The 15,488-nt window shown below is 40.5% G+C and overlaps 3 protein-coding genes across 7 annotated transcripts; 2 read left to right on the forward strand and 1 right to left on the reverse strand.

Annotated features, from left to right (window-relative positions):
- Positions 1 to 1,214: 1,214 nt before the first annotated feature.
- On the reverse strand, positions 1,215 to 6,160 carry LOC111567650 (transmembrane 6 superfamily member 2-like). The gene is made up of 10 exons (XM_023268905.3): positions 5,863 to 6,160; positions 4,913 to 5,016; positions 4,731 to 4,828; positions 4,548 to 4,651; positions 4,378 to 4,460; positions 4,163 to 4,287; positions 2,694 to 2,795; positions 2,495 to 2,587; positions 2,287 to 2,406; positions 1,215 to 2,182 (listed from the first exon to the last, which is right to left on the reverse strand). The coding sequence occupies exons 1-10, from the start codon at positions 5,952 to 5,954 to the stop codon at positions 1,973 to 1,975; spliced, it is 1,131 nt and encodes a 376-aa protein (XP_023124673.1). The 5' UTR covers positions 5,955 to 6,160; the 3' UTR covers positions 1,215 to 1,972.
- Positions 6,161 to 6,971: 811 nt separating this feature from the next.
- Positions 6,972 to 11,461, forward strand: LOC129349938 (small integral membrane protein 44-like). Of its 3 annotated transcripts, none has more exons than XM_055014848.1 (4): positions 6,972 to 7,511; positions 8,258 to 8,344; positions 9,230 to 9,600; positions 10,695 to 11,461. In XM_055014848.1, the coding sequence occupies exons 3-4, from the start codon at positions 9,330 to 9,332 to the stop codon at positions 10,976 to 10,978; spliced, it is 555 nt and encodes a 184-aa protein (XP_054870823.1). In that variant the 5' UTR covers positions 6,972 to 7,511; positions 8,258 to 8,344; positions 9,230 to 9,329; the 3' UTR covers positions 10,979 to 11,461. The 3 variants fall into 3 exon arrangements, with proteins under 3 accessions (XP_054870823.1, XP_054870824.1, XP_054870825.1); XM_055014849.1 differs by lacking the exon at positions 6,972 to 7,511 and adding an exon at positions 7,540 to 8,159; XM_055014850.1 differs by lacking the exons at positions 6,972 to 7,511; positions 8,258 to 8,344 and adding an exon at positions 8,406 to 9,100.
- A 154-nt stretch (positions 11,462 to 11,615) lies between these two features.
- On the forward strand, positions 11,616 to 13,549 carry LOC118470195 (uncharacterized). Of its 3 annotated transcripts, none has more exons than XM_035947545.2 (3): positions 11,616 to 11,960; positions 12,217 to 12,480; positions 12,602 to 13,549. In XM_035947545.2, exons 2-3 carry the CDS (start codon positions 12,276 to 12,278, stop codon positions 12,841 to 12,843), a joined length of 447 nt encoding a protein of 148 aa, XP_035803438.1. In that variant the 5' UTR covers positions 11,616 to 11,960; positions 12,217 to 12,275; the 3' UTR covers positions 12,844 to 13,549. The 3 variants fall into 3 exon arrangements, with proteins under 3 accessions (XP_035803438.1, XP_035803439.1, XP_035803437.1); XM_035947546.2 differs by having other exon boundaries at positions 11,616 to 11,939; XM_035947544.2 differs by having other exon boundaries at positions 11,617 to 11,960; positions 12,171 to 12,480.
- Positions 13,550 to 15,488: the final 1,939 nt, after the last annotated feature.

Below are 15,488 nucleotides of genomic sequence, written 5' to 3' on the forward strand. Positions count from 1 at the left end.
AATGAATCAGCAGCAACATCACAACAACAAATGAGACAATTTTCAACAAATTAATGAAACTGATGTCATTTAAAACTATCAGTCTGTTTTAGTGTCAAATTAAAGCTGATTACTGACAACTAGAACATTAACATTACTGTTTTAATCACATTTAAGTTTCCTGAACATTACATTAATGTCAACCAGCCACAGTTTTATGAACTTAATGAACCACATTACAGGAAGACAACACACTTCAGCTGTTTACATGAAACTCAACACATTAGCTTGATGCTACGTTAGCTTTAATCAGGCTAAGACTGAGCAGCTAGCTCGGTTAGCATCGCTAACATTAAAGCTAATATTTACTATGCTAACTTTCTTCTCTGGTCAACACACACTGAAACAAACTCCACCGACATCTGGAGTGCATGGCACACATTACATCTGACACTAAAGCTGCATATAAAGTGCATTAAAAGCAGCACCGATACGAAAATAAACATTTACTTACCGAACTATTAGAGTCCTTTCAGTGTCTGCTGGAAGAATCAGCCGAAGGTAGAAAACTGGTTGAAACAAGCCAACGGGCAGAAAAACTGTCTGTGGAAAATGTTGTGCTGCTCCACCGATAAATAAACCAACAGTTATTATATCAGAATTAATCTTAATGAGGAGAGCAGAGTCTCTGCTGCCTGCTCCATAGGACCTGTCAATCATTCCAGACCGGACTGTCAATCAAGTAGTCCCGCCCCCTGGCTTCGCAAAACTTTAACGCTCTATAAAAAAAAAATCAATATTGTTTTGTTTTAAGATCCGCCACCTGATCTCTCATTTTGAACATGAAAACTCACGAAAAAAATGTATGTACAGTCTATGCACCGTACTCTGTTTGGCTCCACACTTGCTGATGACCATTTCCGGTCTCAGAAAATGGAAAAAACTGACCTTTTTTCGTTTCTGTCTCTTACTGATTTTACTTTCTTGTCTAAATATAAAACGAAAATCAAAGCATTTTTTAAAAAAAATCGTATATCCCTTTTTGATCATGAAAAGGAAAAACGCCTTGTATTTCAATTTTAATTTTTGTATTTTAAAAAGAAAATCAAATAACCAGTCGTTTTTTGTTTTTCAATACCCGTTTCAGAACGGAAAATCCAATTACCAGATCCGTACACGGACCCATTTAGATGTGGTCACAGCTGAAATGGTACATCACTTAATGGATTGCCAGATGGACAAAACTAGCTTTATTATCATTTGAGTCATTTTTAAAGCATATCTGGTTTCAGTTTCTGCAATGTGGCACTTTTATCTGTATTATATAATCAAATATGGAATATTTATCTTTTTGGACTGTCTAGACAAAACCACTCATTTGAAGACATGAAGGATTACCGGATATGTTACACAGTGTCCCTCTTTTTTTTTTTTTTTACTTCATCAATTTGGCAGCTGGAGTAAGTTATCTCCCTTATCAGCTGATCTTAAGTTATTCAGCATTTCAAGTACTCGGTAAATCCCCTCAACATTTATTATATACTCAGTTTGAAAAGTATAGAAGCTGTGCTCGTTTTCCCTGCAAAAATAATCTGCAACAAGCTGTGAAGTTTTGGTCTGGATTTCTGCACAGAAATAAGTACACTAATGACTGTCACAGAATTTGCTGCTGACCTGTATGATCCAGGTTAGTAGACTAAAGATGCCAACTTTGTATCTGCATGAGTCACCTGAGAGCTGTGAGATCTGATCACAGTCCTTGCCTCCATCAACAGTCTCTTTATCAGGGTCCAATAGTCCATGCAGGGAGTGCTGCATGAGGTGACTGATTTTTAACAGTCGACTCTGAGAGGAATGTTTTTAGATTTCCTCTGGGTTTTAGGGTTGAAGGATTGTGTAGTTAAAGCAGTTTGTGCAACCAAAAAGTCCCCAGAAAACATTAGACTTGTCACAGCGTGAAGTATTCCTCGACAGTCCGTGCCTCCTGTGCGGTCTAGTCTTTCTTCTTCTGGTCATTGGTCTGTCCCTTGGGAACAGGTTTCATAAAATAAGCGGGGTTGTTGTGGCAGCGCAGGGCCAGGAGAGCCGGCGCAGCAGCGAGGAGCACATTGAGAGCGATAACAGGCCACCGTTTGTCTGCTGGAACTCGGTACGTGAAGGGAGTTCGGGAGTGCAGAGATGCTCCGATATGGCACCACTGGGTCTGCAGAGAACAGCACAGTAGGAGGAAGAAGTAAACACGAGGCTCTGCATTCTGCTTTTTCAGGAAGTATTATAAAACAGCTAAGGCCTATTAATCTCAGCTACCTGAACCATGGCACCAGCGAAGAAGAGAGTCCAGTCCAACATCCAGCTGCATCCAGGTGTTGTCAGACCATATATGAAGAGAATCAGCAGGGGCAGAGCATAGAACAGATACACCAGCATCTAAACCAATAGTGCACAAAAAGATATGTTACTACTTTGAAGGAGGACATACGGTATATTTGCTTAAACTCTTTTTCTCCAGACTGACCATAACCCTGGGAAAGCCAACTGGGTCTTTGAGGTACGGCTCATATTGGTAGATGTAGGTGAAACAGAAGTCCAGAGGACAGTCCAGCACCACCTGGAGCACAACAGAAACAGAGTTACTGCATTCAAACACGTCTGAATGAGTCCAGTCAGAGGAACAAGTGCCGAACAGAGAAAAAGCCTCATGTTGCTTTACTTACAAAGCCTCTGAAAACAGAGAAGGCCATGCAGCCCAGTAACAGAAGAGACAGAAGCAGGTCGACAGGTCGAGACAGGAGACTCTTCTTCTGCTCTGCAGCAACCTACACAGATACATCCTCAGTTAGTAAAGCTGCTGTACATTTAACAAGTTTAACACAATGATATGGATGAAAGCAAGATTATTTCATTCTATTGATGTGGGTTTATCTCACATGTACTTTTTTTGAAGTTTTTTTTTTGCCTTTATTATGTATAGGAGAGTGGAGAAAGACAGGAAACATTAGTAGAAGAGTGGGGGGAATAACATGCAGTAAATGGCCATGGGTCAGGGACTATAACCCTGTTTACGGGTTGCCCACCAGTCTCCTGCCCTGTCTCACATATAATTAACAGAAACATAAAAGCAGCATGTAGTATTTTAATAAATTCTCTCCATTCTTTTTGACATAGAGGAGTAGGTGTTTCTTGTTCCAACACTCAACATCTCTAATGGACGTCATGAAACAACTTAGTAAGAACTATATTGGAAACATTCATAAGCAGATGGAGAAAGAAATCACAAGTCAGTAACGAGTCAGATATCTGTGACAGAGTTAATGTGGTTGTCCATGCTTGTGCATTGTTGTCTTTTTCTTCCTGAAGGACTCTGTAAAGTTACGTGACATTTCAGAGGACACAATCAAGTTGTCAGGCACATCTATCAAGAGCTGTGTGAAACGATCTCTTGGCGGAGTTGTGAAAGCTATGACCCTAACTGACATGGAGCATCCAGCAGATCAACAGCCGGCTCTTGTCTTTCTCTTGTCATCTGTGGCATCTTGTCATTTGAATAAAGCTGCATCTCAAGGAGGCCGTTTATAGCTGCAGGTCAAAGGAGCATCTGTGTGCTGGTGGTCACTATCTAATCACTGTCCTTTAAAACCACACCCGATAAAGATGTGGATTAAGTCAGTGCTAGAATTTGTCACTAGTTGAGCAACTTAAAAACTTTTTATGTTCCACTGGATAAATGTAACCTTTAACTGGCCACAACAATTAAATTTTTCACTTTTTTAACCTGCTAAGTAAGAAAATAAAATGCATCCTGGGCTTGTTTTTGCTCTGTGTATATTGGTACTGACAAAATGTTCTGTAATGTTATATTTACTCTTAGTGTCATCTGTCAAAATAAAGCTTGAAGGTAGATAAATGTTGACCTAGATAATTACCAGTGGAAGCTCCTTTTCACTAAAGCATGCATGCCTTTCATAGTCCTCTCCAGTGTTCATATTCTCCCATGCTGTGTAGTCTAACACTGTACATTTTTTCCTCTTAAAGTTTCTAAAAACACGTTTAAACAAAACGGTGAAAGTGAAAAATCTCTCTTTGATCTCACTGCTGACAGCTCACACACATGCATGCTGTGACCAGGGTTGGTGCTCTGTGGAAATATGTGTATGCTATACACATCTCAACCGCTTAAATTTACCTTGTCTGCAGTGATGACTGGCATCTCTGTAGGTCTGCTGAAGAGCAGGGACGCTGCCCAGAAAGGCGCCAAAAAGAAGGGGATGTTCCTCCAAAAGGCCGGTCGAATGTTTGACCCATACTTACCTGAACAAATAAGAATATTGTCAGTACAAGCGGACACTCATAACTACAGCTGGAATCACCAAAAGAAGCGCTCGTGTGGGCTGCTCTCACCGATGACGACTCCTGGGATGAGAACAATTTGATGGGCGATGGAGGAGCCGACCCACAGCAGACCCAGATTACGATAGGACTTCCTGCATGGACAGAAAATCAACAGGATTCATCAGAGGTCTCAGTGAAGAGAGCTGACAGCTTGTCATCTTACTGATGCCACAACTCACCCTGTAAACATGCGGTGGATGATAGTGAGGAAGAGGATGAAGTGAACGACGCCCTCCCAGTAAGACATCATCACAGCATAGGCAGTGCTCAGATGAGGCTCCCCCTGGAGAGACAAAACATCACATCAAATATAAACCTCTTAAGTTAAAAGCTGAAGTTAATCTCAGTATTGGACAGCTTACCTTCTTTATGTAGAAGCTCATGAAGCCAGAAATGAACCCATCCTGCTCTAACGCGTTAGTCAAGCCCACCATGCAGGTGAAGGAAAACTCTGCAAACACTGGACACACAGAGGCAAAATTAAATAAAACTCCACAATCATTTCACTCAGTAATATTAAAAGTGTGCATTTGTCTGCTTGTACCGTAGAATAAAGGGTCCACTTTCGTCTTGTGTCGCACAGCGAGGAGGAGGAGGAGAAGAACAGATCCCAGGATGACCATCCCCAGTCCCAGGATTGGAAGAGGCCTGAGAAATAGCAGTGATGGTCACAGTAGTAGGATCAATTGTTCTGTACAAGACTACATCTGCCAAGCTGAGCAATTAATCTAATAATCCATTTTAATTAATTAACAGATGACAAATGAATCAGGGGCCAGTCTATTGATCAGTTAGTCCTGTAAGTTATCTTTGTTTTTGGCACAAATGCTCACTATTCACTGGTTCTAGCTGCTTTGAATTTGGAAAGCAATTTGCAGGTTTCATTATGTGATTTATAAATATGCTTTAATTTCTCTCATACTCAGGTTTGTCGTCAAAAATAGGAGGTTAGAAGCTTTATAGGTTGTAGACAGCACTGAAATCCATTTACTGCCTCCATAACCTGCAATGTCACCCATTTTTATAACAGAAAATACTCATCTCAGGTTTCTTTTATTGGATCCAAACTCTCCTACTACTTTTCCAGATGTACCCACTCTCATTTCAGTGGCAGGTTTTCTTTGGTGAAATTCAAAAGCTCATTATTATTTGGGATGTAACAGTGGTCAGGTTAAGAAGACTGTTCGAGCCACATGATCTGAGTAAGGAAATAAGTCATAGTTAACTCATTACTTTTAAATAAGTAGTTTGAGTTTATGCTATTTCTAATTCATTGTATTTTCAGGGTTTGTGTGAATCTCGGTTTCTGTTACGCTTTAAAATTCACAGCGGCAGCTTTGGGTCACCTCAGGATAAACACGCCTTCAATAAATTCCCTTTTCCCCTCAGGCAGAGGGCCGCTTCATCAGTTCATTAATATCAGCGGATTTACCGTACAATGACTCCATACAGCAGGCCAAGAAGTGATTAAATTATCAGAGTGCGCACACTTACTCCTGAAACGCAGGGATGTTGTTCATTGTGTACAAAACTCCAGGAGCCAGGAGAGAAAGGAGAAACACGCTGACCTCCACCGGCGGCCTCATCTTGCAAACGTGTCGCTTGACCTCTTCGCTGTATGTTAAAAACTGTCCGGGTAGAAATATTCCCAGCTACACACGTTCATTGGTGATGAAACGGTGCATGTTAAAGGTCAGCGCCCTCTCCACCGCTGCCGAGGGAAGGAGATGATTTAAAGGAGTGTCACTCGTTGCCTTTTGATCTGTGATGAAGCAACGCTGCTGCTCCAGTCAGTCTGCTATCTAGTAGGATTCAAAGTTCAACCCAAGAGTCACGTATAATGAGTGAGAATTTAAAGGGAGAGTAGCTCAAAGTTCAGGTAATAGAATGCTGATCCGCGCGTCATGCGCAAATTACGCATTTGGTGGACTAGATATAACTGATCACAGCAAAATCTCCAGACAGGTGATTGTACGTGATATCAAGAGCCCAATCAAGTCATATCATCTGTAGTCGTTCACCATTCACTCTGTGCTTGTACAGACTGCCACCTGCTGGAGGCCAAACTTTTCTGTTTCAGCAATATCTTTCCTGGAAAACTTTCTCCACATCACTTGTATTATCATGCAGTTGGTGGATTCTAGGTTTCATGAGATGAGTCTGAAATGACAGAAGGTCAACAAAATCTGGGTCATACCCCACATGTTGTTTGGGAAGTGTCGCCTGGCTCTAGTGGCCCCTGGGGTTCATTTAAGGAGCCATCTGTCCTGCTTGGGGTAAGATTAAGAACTCCTCAGTATGATGTCTCCAGCCTTGATTAGATTGTGGATTATATCTGCCAGAGAACATAAAGTTCACTACAAAGATTATGTTTTTTCAGTCAGGGTGTAATCATTGTTGCACTTACTGTACAGTTTCCATATCAAAGTATTGTTTTATACCAGTCTTTTGTATGCAGGAATAAATATGTACATTACGCAACAACATCTTATGGATGAATAACATTTGTAAAGCAGGTTTACATCTAATGCAACTTTATCTTCTGTAACAAAGCTGCTGAAGAGGATTATGCTGCTGTTGCCACAGAAACTTAGTGACCAGTAGAAAGAGAGAGTGGAGAGGGGTGGGGAGTCCACGAGGACAGTAGAAGCAGGCAGAGAGGTGATTCTACTAGTAGACAATCCTTCACCCAAACAGCAGATACTGTTTTTTTTTTGAAGGCAACACAGATTTTCAAGAGTCCACCCAGTCCGCCACCATGCTGCACCCTTTAATTATCGCCATCATGACCGTCAACACCTCCCTAACCGTCGTCTACTGGGGCTTCATCTTGAGCGATGTCTACTTCAAGTGGATAATGGAGCCAGAAGACAAACCCAAAAAGGTGGTCACCCCGGCCTGAGGCAGTCGGAGTCGATATGGATCTAGCTGACTGAATGACTGGAAGTTATTTCGCTTAGGACTAGTCTGCAAGAGCAGTTCAGCTTCTAGTGCTTACTGTGGGGTCGCATTTACATTCACCCTGCTTTTTATTTTTCTTTCTTTTTTTTTACTTGGAGAAGACTTGGAAATCCACCTTAACTTAATAAAATACTAATCTAAGTGAATCCTGCAAGTAAATGAGGAAGAAGTCCCTCTTACAGGTAATGCTGGGAGATTATCTAAAACTTTAGCACAAGAAAATACAATTAATTGTGTTTATTTTTGTTATTTGTGAATTGTTCTATAGTTCTGGTTATTGCTGGCAGTGTAAATCTACCACCAGATTCTTTAGCTAAATGATGTTAAATGAACTCCATCTTCAGTTTTACTGTCTGCTGACTCGGTGAAAAGCTGCTGCTGGTGACAGTGTCAACTAAATCCTGGATTACTAAGGAACACCTTGATACTGACGCAGGCGGCGTTACTCCCCTGACAGGCTCATCGTGAGACACATTCAGACACTTGACATTGCTTTTTCACCTCGTCTTGTCTGCCTCTCCTTTGCCAGAAGATTTGATTGTCACTCCTTATCCTTTTGCGTCTTTTTTCAACATCTCATCATGCATACCTTCTACTACGGCCTGCACCCGGTCTCCTGGTTCATTCTCTTTGCAAACGTAGCCGTCACCATCATTGAATGGCAGTTTATCATCTCTCAGTTCATCAGACTACAGACACAAAAAGAAAATGAGCCTCAGTCCTAGAGGAAATCATCTGCGTCCTGATGCTGCACCAAGAAGACCTGAGAGGATAAAAATACGTTTTTGGATCACTGCTTGCCTGCCCACTTGCAGAGAGAAACAATGATGGTGGGGTTTTGTGGTTTGCTGTGATACAGCAGCAAATACAGAAGCCCTTTTGTTTACATGATCTTAACTCTCTGCTGTGTCTTTGTGGTTATTTCCAGAACCGTCTCCATACAATACACACCAGTTTGGAAGTCCTTTCATCCAGAAGAGAAGAGCTACAGAGAAATTTCATGTTTTGACTTCAGGTGAGTTTTGTTTTTCTTTAATTTTTCCCCATTTATCTCTTTTCATGTTTAGCATTTTGTCATGTTTCTTCTTTTAGAAAGATAATTGGTGTTTTGTTCTTTGTCATTTACTTCATGTAAGTTGATGTACACTTTTTCTACGCATAGGAATATTTATCCATCAGATTGTGTTTTGAAATATTACCATCTGCTCTGCAATGAAGCAAGAAATGAGCCGTGAAAATATAGTATCAGTGAATTATGTGACAAGATATTTATAGAATATAAGTAGTGGACCTGCTGTGCCTAAGATGAATTTAAAATATGGCATATCTGTAACATGATGCCAGTTTAAACCCATGAGGAAGCGGTTTCACTGTAATATATGTATCATTTCATATCTATATGCAACATGGCCATGGACGACCGTAAGCCTCTTTAGGGTATTACTGTCCACCTCTCCTCGCTCATATCTCTAATCCCTGCAGATGGAAAGCTGATATTGCTCTATGACAGACTCAATCCTATTAACTCTGTCTGTCCTATATTCACCTCTCCTCTGTCTCACACTCTTCGCTCTCCTGGAAATATGACCGAGGACCCCTGTGTGAAAGACTACAAGGAGGAATGCTGGGATTTAAGTCTAGACGAAAGATTAGCAGAATTGACACACATATAGTATCACTTGTCTGGTGAACTACATTTTTTTTCTGTGGAGCCACTTTGTGACCGAAAACTGTCACTACTGAAAGACAGCGTTCATATTATAAAACCACGGTAACATTTCCACCTGTCACTCAACTCTGTCACTCTTCCCAGCTTCAAGAAAATGTTCCAAATCTTCTAATGCTCAGTTCCTCTCCCTCCTCCTCTCTGGCGCATCACCTGCTTTCCAAATGTTCACAGTGCACTGAAGAAGCTGGGATCTGCAGCAAGGCAATAAATCACCCAAAGAAACAGCCTCGGAGCTTCCACACATTCTTTAAACAGACAAAGCAGCCAAACTATGAGCCAACAACAGGTTGCGTCCCTGAACGCCTCAGGAGGAGCCCTGCTTTTGAACCTCACACAGCTGGTGTTTGAGCACCGACAGCTCCTCCAGTTCTCCAGAAGGAAGGAGGAGGAGGCCTATTTTGTGGACTACATTCCCCCGGCGAGAGATGCTATTCCTCTGCCACGCAGTGTAGTCTATGTCCTAGTGGGGGTGATGCTGGTCGTAGTGGCCACTTACGCCATAGTGGGACACCTCATTAATGACCTGATGCATGACCTGGCAGGTAACATTCCCAGCAGGAACATCCCAAACTCATGCCCCCTCTCTTACTTACCCGTCCACTCCAACATTCATGTCTGTGGTGGCTTTGAATCCTTTCTGTCCCTCAGCTTTTGAGCTCAGGCTGCATCAGTGTTTTGTACTTTCCTTTTTTAACCTTTTTGGCTGACTTTGTGGTCTGATGACAGTTTCCTTCACGTTCGCCCTGTGGTTTGTGCACAGAGGAAATCCTTCCCAACTGTGTCTTTGTTACTCCGTTAAGGTGAATGCCAGAAAACTGAGCAATTCTGAGCAATTGGCTGCTGCTAAAATAACATCTTAAAGGGGCACTTTGGCAATTTAGTAGTGCACTTCCACTAAGCTGGGGAGCTTGCAGAAAACAAATGAACTGGTAATATTAAAGCCTGATGGTTAGTACTGGTAAAGCTCTAAAGACACTGAATCCTTCATTTCCCATGATGCAACTGAGATTACATCCACAATAATACATTTTACATTTAAAACACATAACTTGTGACACCTCACATATACAACTCTGGTGTTATTGGATGCCTGAAAGTGAGACTTTTGGAAGCACTGCTGGCCCAGTTTTACTTTGAAAATCCCGTTGCTGCAGACTTTTGGGAAACAATTGCACAGATATTCATCTACACATTTTGTACCTGACACATCACACTTTAATTGTGGAACTAGTTGTGCAATTAAGGACATCTCAGGTCCTACTTTTCACCATTGCTGTTCCTTTATTGTATTATTCAACAACAACACAAATGACCTCCTGCTTCACGTTTACACCAACATTCACATGCCCAGAGTCCATGAACGGTCATATGATGCATTTTAGGAGTTACTAAGAAATGGAAATTATTTCAAATTAAAATGGTGTTTTAAAATAAATGCAAATGTATTGATGTAGATGTAACCTCAATTGCACCATAATTAGGCCTCCATGGACTGGTAAATGTCCACTTCTCCAGTTTGTAAAACAGGCTTTGTCGACCATTTTGACTTGCTGGAGTGCCCCTTTAAAACTCTCACTGAGAAGCCACGAAAACACATGACTCTATTTAACGTAAGCTTGTTGTTTTCTCCTCCCAGACTGGATGTTCGGGCCCAAACCAGTGGAGGATGACTCAGAGGGAGGACGAGGAGAAATAGAGGAAGAGCGGTGCCTCAGCAATCCCACTAAGCAGCTGGACAATGACAAGCTGAGGATGGAGAAAGAAAAGGACGGACCGCTGCCGGGTTTCCACCAAGGCCGTCCGTTCACTCCTCCTCCTCTGAGAAGCGCCATTGCTCCATCATGCCCTGGAGATAAAAGAATATCTATCCATAGTGTAACCTTTGCCTGCCCCGCCGCCCCTTACGTCACTTCCCTTTGAGTTCTCATCACTTTGTCACAGCAGCAGTTCATATCAGTTTTTATCATTTCGGTGCAGTGATCAGTGTTTTCTTTGCTGTAATAGAGCTTTGTTTTATGTAAAAGCAGATACTATAGGTATAGCTTGTACTGATTTTACAAGAAAATACTTTCTTTCATCTCTTTTTAAATGTAAACGTGGTCCAGATTAATTATATTCTACTGTCTTAATATTCGCTACCCAGTTTGTCAAGCTACAAAATGTAAATGAAATATGTAAAAAGATGTTTATGTGAGAACGCAATGTTGACTTTGTGTATAAGACCAGGCTGAACATGTTGCAAAATATGAAGTATGAACTGACTTTTTAAGCATTTTCCACACTGACCAGTGAAACCGTCCCCATTATATGACGTGCTGATGTGTTCCTGAAGTAAACATACATCAGTTTTCCTGTTCTGGTGTTGGACTAAGCTTCTCTCAAGTAAACAACTGAAACATACAAGTGTGTTGTTGTGTCTTGTCTGCTTTCGTTAATCCATCTTACCTTCTTCTAATACCTGGTTGTGTCAGCGGCAATGACCTTATTTATAAATGCCAAGGATTATTGTACAACAGCCATTTTAAATACTGGTCAATGCTGATGTAAGCATGAAATACATAGATAGATAGATAGATAGATAGATAGATAGATAGATAGATAGATAGATAGATAGATAGATAGATAGATAGATAGATAGATAGATAGATAGATAGATAGATAGATAGATAGATAGATAGATAGATAGATAGATAGATAGATAGATAGATAGATGTAGCAGGTAAATGCTCCACTTCATTGAGATCCTGTACTCACAGTCATTCTTCTGACCTTGAGCAGTCTACCTCAAGCCGCTGCAGCTAATCTAATTTCCTTCTGCGTAGCTCCACAGACAGACAGATAAGGAGTTTGTTCAGGGAAACAAAATGAAAAACTCTTCAAGGTGCGATATAGCTATATGAATGTACGTTTAATTCAAATCCGACTTGCTTATTGTAGTGTTTAGCCAAAAGACTGGAAATTAAATTGTATGTAAATGTCTTTTATTCACTGATACTTTAGTTGCTTAACTTTGAGTAGCTTTGCTGTTGCCTTATGTAAGAGCACTGCAGTGTTACTTTTAAAGTTGGACAATACAGTGTTCCTCCCTGATCTGTTTGTGTTGTCGTTGCAGAGAACGCGCTGTAAGATTAAATCTTTATGCTGCGTTCTTAATACAGCGATGACATTGAGACATTAAGTGGACTCACTGGCTGACAGCAGAGACTACGAGGCTGCGATGGATCCACCAGAGGACAGTTTAAACGTTCGTTTCAAGGAGGACGATGGCACTGTGTTCTTTGAATCCTACATCCCACCTTCTCGGGATGCTATCCACCTGCCTACCTACGTCCTCTACCTGATCATGGCCGTCTTCATCGTGCTGTCTGTTCTTTATGCCATCATCGGCCACCTCATCAAAGACCTCATCCATGACTGTGCAGGTTTGTTGCTCTACTTTTAGCTTCTAGAAAGCAGAATAAGTAAATTGGAAGATAGTAAATATTCTTCCTGACAGTGCTTTTCTCTCCTTTCCACCCTCTTGGCTGTATTTTTGTTTTTCAGACTGGCTGTTCGGGGAGCAGCCAGAGGAAGTGGTGGTGAACTATTGTGAGGCCAAGGATAAGTTCATGGCAGATTGGTCCCCAGAAACCTCTCCTGAACTGGAGGCAATGGCCCGGGCAGAAGAGAACAAGGTGCTGGACAGGGACTTCATGAAAGCTCCTGCCATCTGGATCATCTCTGCAGAACCACGAGGGACCAAGACAGGACCCAAAGTGGTGTTTGGGAAGAAGACTTTGATGTGAGGGAAATACATTTGGAAGATAAAATCAGATTTGAGATTGTGTTGATGATGCAGACTTTGTGTATTTGATGTGATTGGATGAATACTGAGATTGCTGGATTTGTGGATGGAATGATTGATGAATGAAGCTTTACTGTGTAAAACTAGGAATGTGTTGTTATGTTGCTCACAAGAGGAGGGAGATAGGGCCACATATGAGCTAAATGCTTCTGCAGTCTTATAGGGACCTCTAGTGTCTGCTGCGGTCATTGCAGCTGAACCACATAGCACAGAAAAGATTCAAATTAGCTTAGCACAGTAGTCACAGTACAAATCTGCCTTAAGTAATCTATGATTTAAAATTATCATTTCACAGCTTGAGATAGAACTAATGAGAAAAAGTGTTTGATTTAAGGTAATATTTATGCTGACTATGTTTTATAGGTGTAAGTCACATGCATCAAGAGTAGATGCCACTGTGTTGGATGCTACTTTATTTCTAATAAATTGAGCATCCAAATAAAGTTCAGTAAATAAAAATCTTTTTCAGGTTGCTCTTAAATATTTAGAAATATATTTTTAGTTTATGAAAAAGTCCTATGCAGCGAAGTGGGGTCCAAGTACTGAAAATCACATAATAACTAACTGTGAACTGTTGTCAGTTTGATTTATTCAATAAAACGATGAAATGCAGACAGTGTCACAATTGTGACATTGTCAGAAATGTATGAATTCAGTTATGTGTTTACTATGGAGGTCATTGCAGTGGTGGGGGTATAATGCATTTTATATTCCGAGGTGTTCCTCCCTACTTACATACTTGAAGAGGGCAGATTTTATTATTTTTTTTTATAGTATTAGGAATCTGAAAAAAAAAGGTCAAAAAAGACAATATGTCCGTTGGAGGGTGATTTGTTTTTGACATCTCAATGCAAATAATTAACAGTTTTACATATATCTCGATATCTGTCTCTATCTATCTGACCAAATCTAATATTATCAAGGAGGACAGAATAATTGCAGCAAAAAAATGGCATCAAAATTTCAGGTCCAGACACTCAAGCTGGGTTTTGCAGGTAAACAGCCAATAAAAAAAAACACACACACCAACAAGTATCCACTGCATCTTCTTCAGGCTGTGGAGATGCAAAGAAATCTAGCAATTACAGCTGCAGTACCCACAAGTGTGCAACACTGACTCCATTCATCATTTTCTCTCTTTTGTCCTCTGGGAGCATCATACAACTAATACAACGCAGGAAATACAAAACTAAAGCCCTCTCACAGGCTGTTGAAAAACACTTTCCTCGGTAGGGATGGTGTAGACAACAGGAAACAAACATTTAGATCAACATAAGTAACTAAGATAAAGCCACAAATAAAGATTCACTCCAACAACAACAATATCAGTTTATGGTATCTTAAATGAAGAAATCAGGTTTAGCACACTCAAGGGATGTTTAGAGGGGAAAAACACTCAGAAATATCAAGACAAGAAGACAAAAATAAAGAATAATGACCCTAATTTCCAACCCAGGTCATGACTAAAAGACAGATACAAGGTCAAAATCCTCTTCAAGGGAAGTGATGGGCTTCAGGGCACAAACGTGATTTTGTCTCCATCCTGGGCCTCAAAGCTAATAACTTTAGGTTATTGGCTTTAATAACTTGAAAAACATGATATAGGTTACAAATTAAGGTAATTGTTTTAATGTTTTTATCTCCTTAAGTTGATTTCCTGGAGCGTGCTCAACCCGAGTTCCTCATTGAGAATATATACTGTATATACTGACGGTGCTTGAGTGCATCTGTATTTCAGGTTTCATCTTAGTGACAGATGTTGATCTAAATGTTTGCTTTCCTAATGTGCATTTGATCTTCCCTTTTCTACATCATCCTTAGCTCAGAAAGTGTCTGTCAACAGAGGGCCTTGCTTTTGTGTTTCCTCTCTTGTGCCCCCAGAGGACTAGAGAGAGAAAATGATGCAGGTGCTCAGTGTTGGACACCTGTGACAGTTGCTGTAATTGCCAGTACACTGTGTCTTTGTGTCTCCACATCCTGATGAAAGCACAAGCCGACACATTGGTGGATTTTTAATGTCTATAGCCCACTGAAAAAAGAGAAAAACTAGGTTTATTTTGTTGTTTATTTGGCTGTAATTCTTTCACCCTTCGTAACCATTATTTCCCACCATGAGTAGTTTGGGGATCACAAGCAGTCCTCTTGTCACTTTACTCTTGCAGTACTCTTATATTCACATCAAACATCTAGTTACTCTTGTTTATATTTTAAATCTGTTCTCTAGCAACTTTGTCTTAGTTTGAGTTATTGCTGACCAAATACAAAAGCATGTTTATCTATAGGCTGCTTTCGCATCAACTAGGATGCTTGAATTTAGTTTATTCAGTGTTGTTCCAAGGTTTTTTGTGATACAATGACAGTTTGTGCATAAGTCAGACATCAAGTAAAATAAACTTCCTACACTGGCAACCAAATTTACTTGTAACTATTTATATCCAGAATGTTTTGCCTTCAATTTGACAGAGCATTTTTTAGAACAGTGTCGGATACTTTAAGTAAATAGTAAGAATTAAATGGTTTTTGGTGCAGTGGTTTTTCTGTCTGTAATCACAAAGATCAAATACATTAAATACTAAAACTGTGTCA

This window comes from Amphiprion ocellaris, chromosome 10 (genome assembly GCF_022539595.1).
Source record: "Amphiprion ocellaris isolate individual 3 ecotype Okinawa chromosome 10, ASM2253959v1, whole genome shotgun sequence".
Classification (NCBI taxonomy): Eukaryota; Metazoa; Chordata; class Actinopteri; family Pomacentridae; genus Amphiprion; species Amphiprion ocellaris.

What these genes read in the sequence shown, in the direction of transcription:
- LOC111567650 (XM_023268905.3), bottom strand. Translation starts at nt 5,954, where the DNA reads ATGAGGCCGCCGGTGGAGGTCAGCGTGTTTCTCCTTTCTCTCCTGGCT. An exon ending in ATCCACCGCATGTTTACAGG is followed by an intron (nt 4,461 to 4,547) that starts GTGAGTTGTGGC and finishes CTGTCCATGCAG; the next exon opens with GAAGTCCTATCGTAATCTGG. An exon ending in TCTCTGTTTTCAGAGGCTTT is followed by an intron (nt 2,588 to 2,693) that starts GTAAGTAAAGCA and finishes GTTGTGCTCCAG; the next exon opens with GTGGTGCTGGACTGTCCTCT.
- LOC118470195 (XM_035947545.2), top strand. Translation starts at nt 12,276, where the DNA reads ATGGATCCACCAGAGGACAGTTTAAACGTTCGTTTCAAGGAGGACGAT. An exon ending in CCTCATCCATGACTGTGCAG is followed by an intron (nt 12,481 to 12,601) that starts GTTTGTTGCTCT and finishes TTTGTTTTTCAG; the next exon opens with ACTGGCTGTTCGGGGAGCAG.
- LOC129349938 (XM_055014848.1), top strand. Translation starts at nt 9,330, where the DNA reads ATGAGCCAACAACAGGTTGCGTCCCTGAACGCCTCAGGAGGAGCCCTG. An exon ending in CCTGATGCATGACCTGGCAG is followed by an intron (nt 9,601 to 10,694) that starts GTAACATTCCCA and finishes TTCTCCTCCCAG; the next exon opens with ACTGGATGTTCGGGCCCAAA.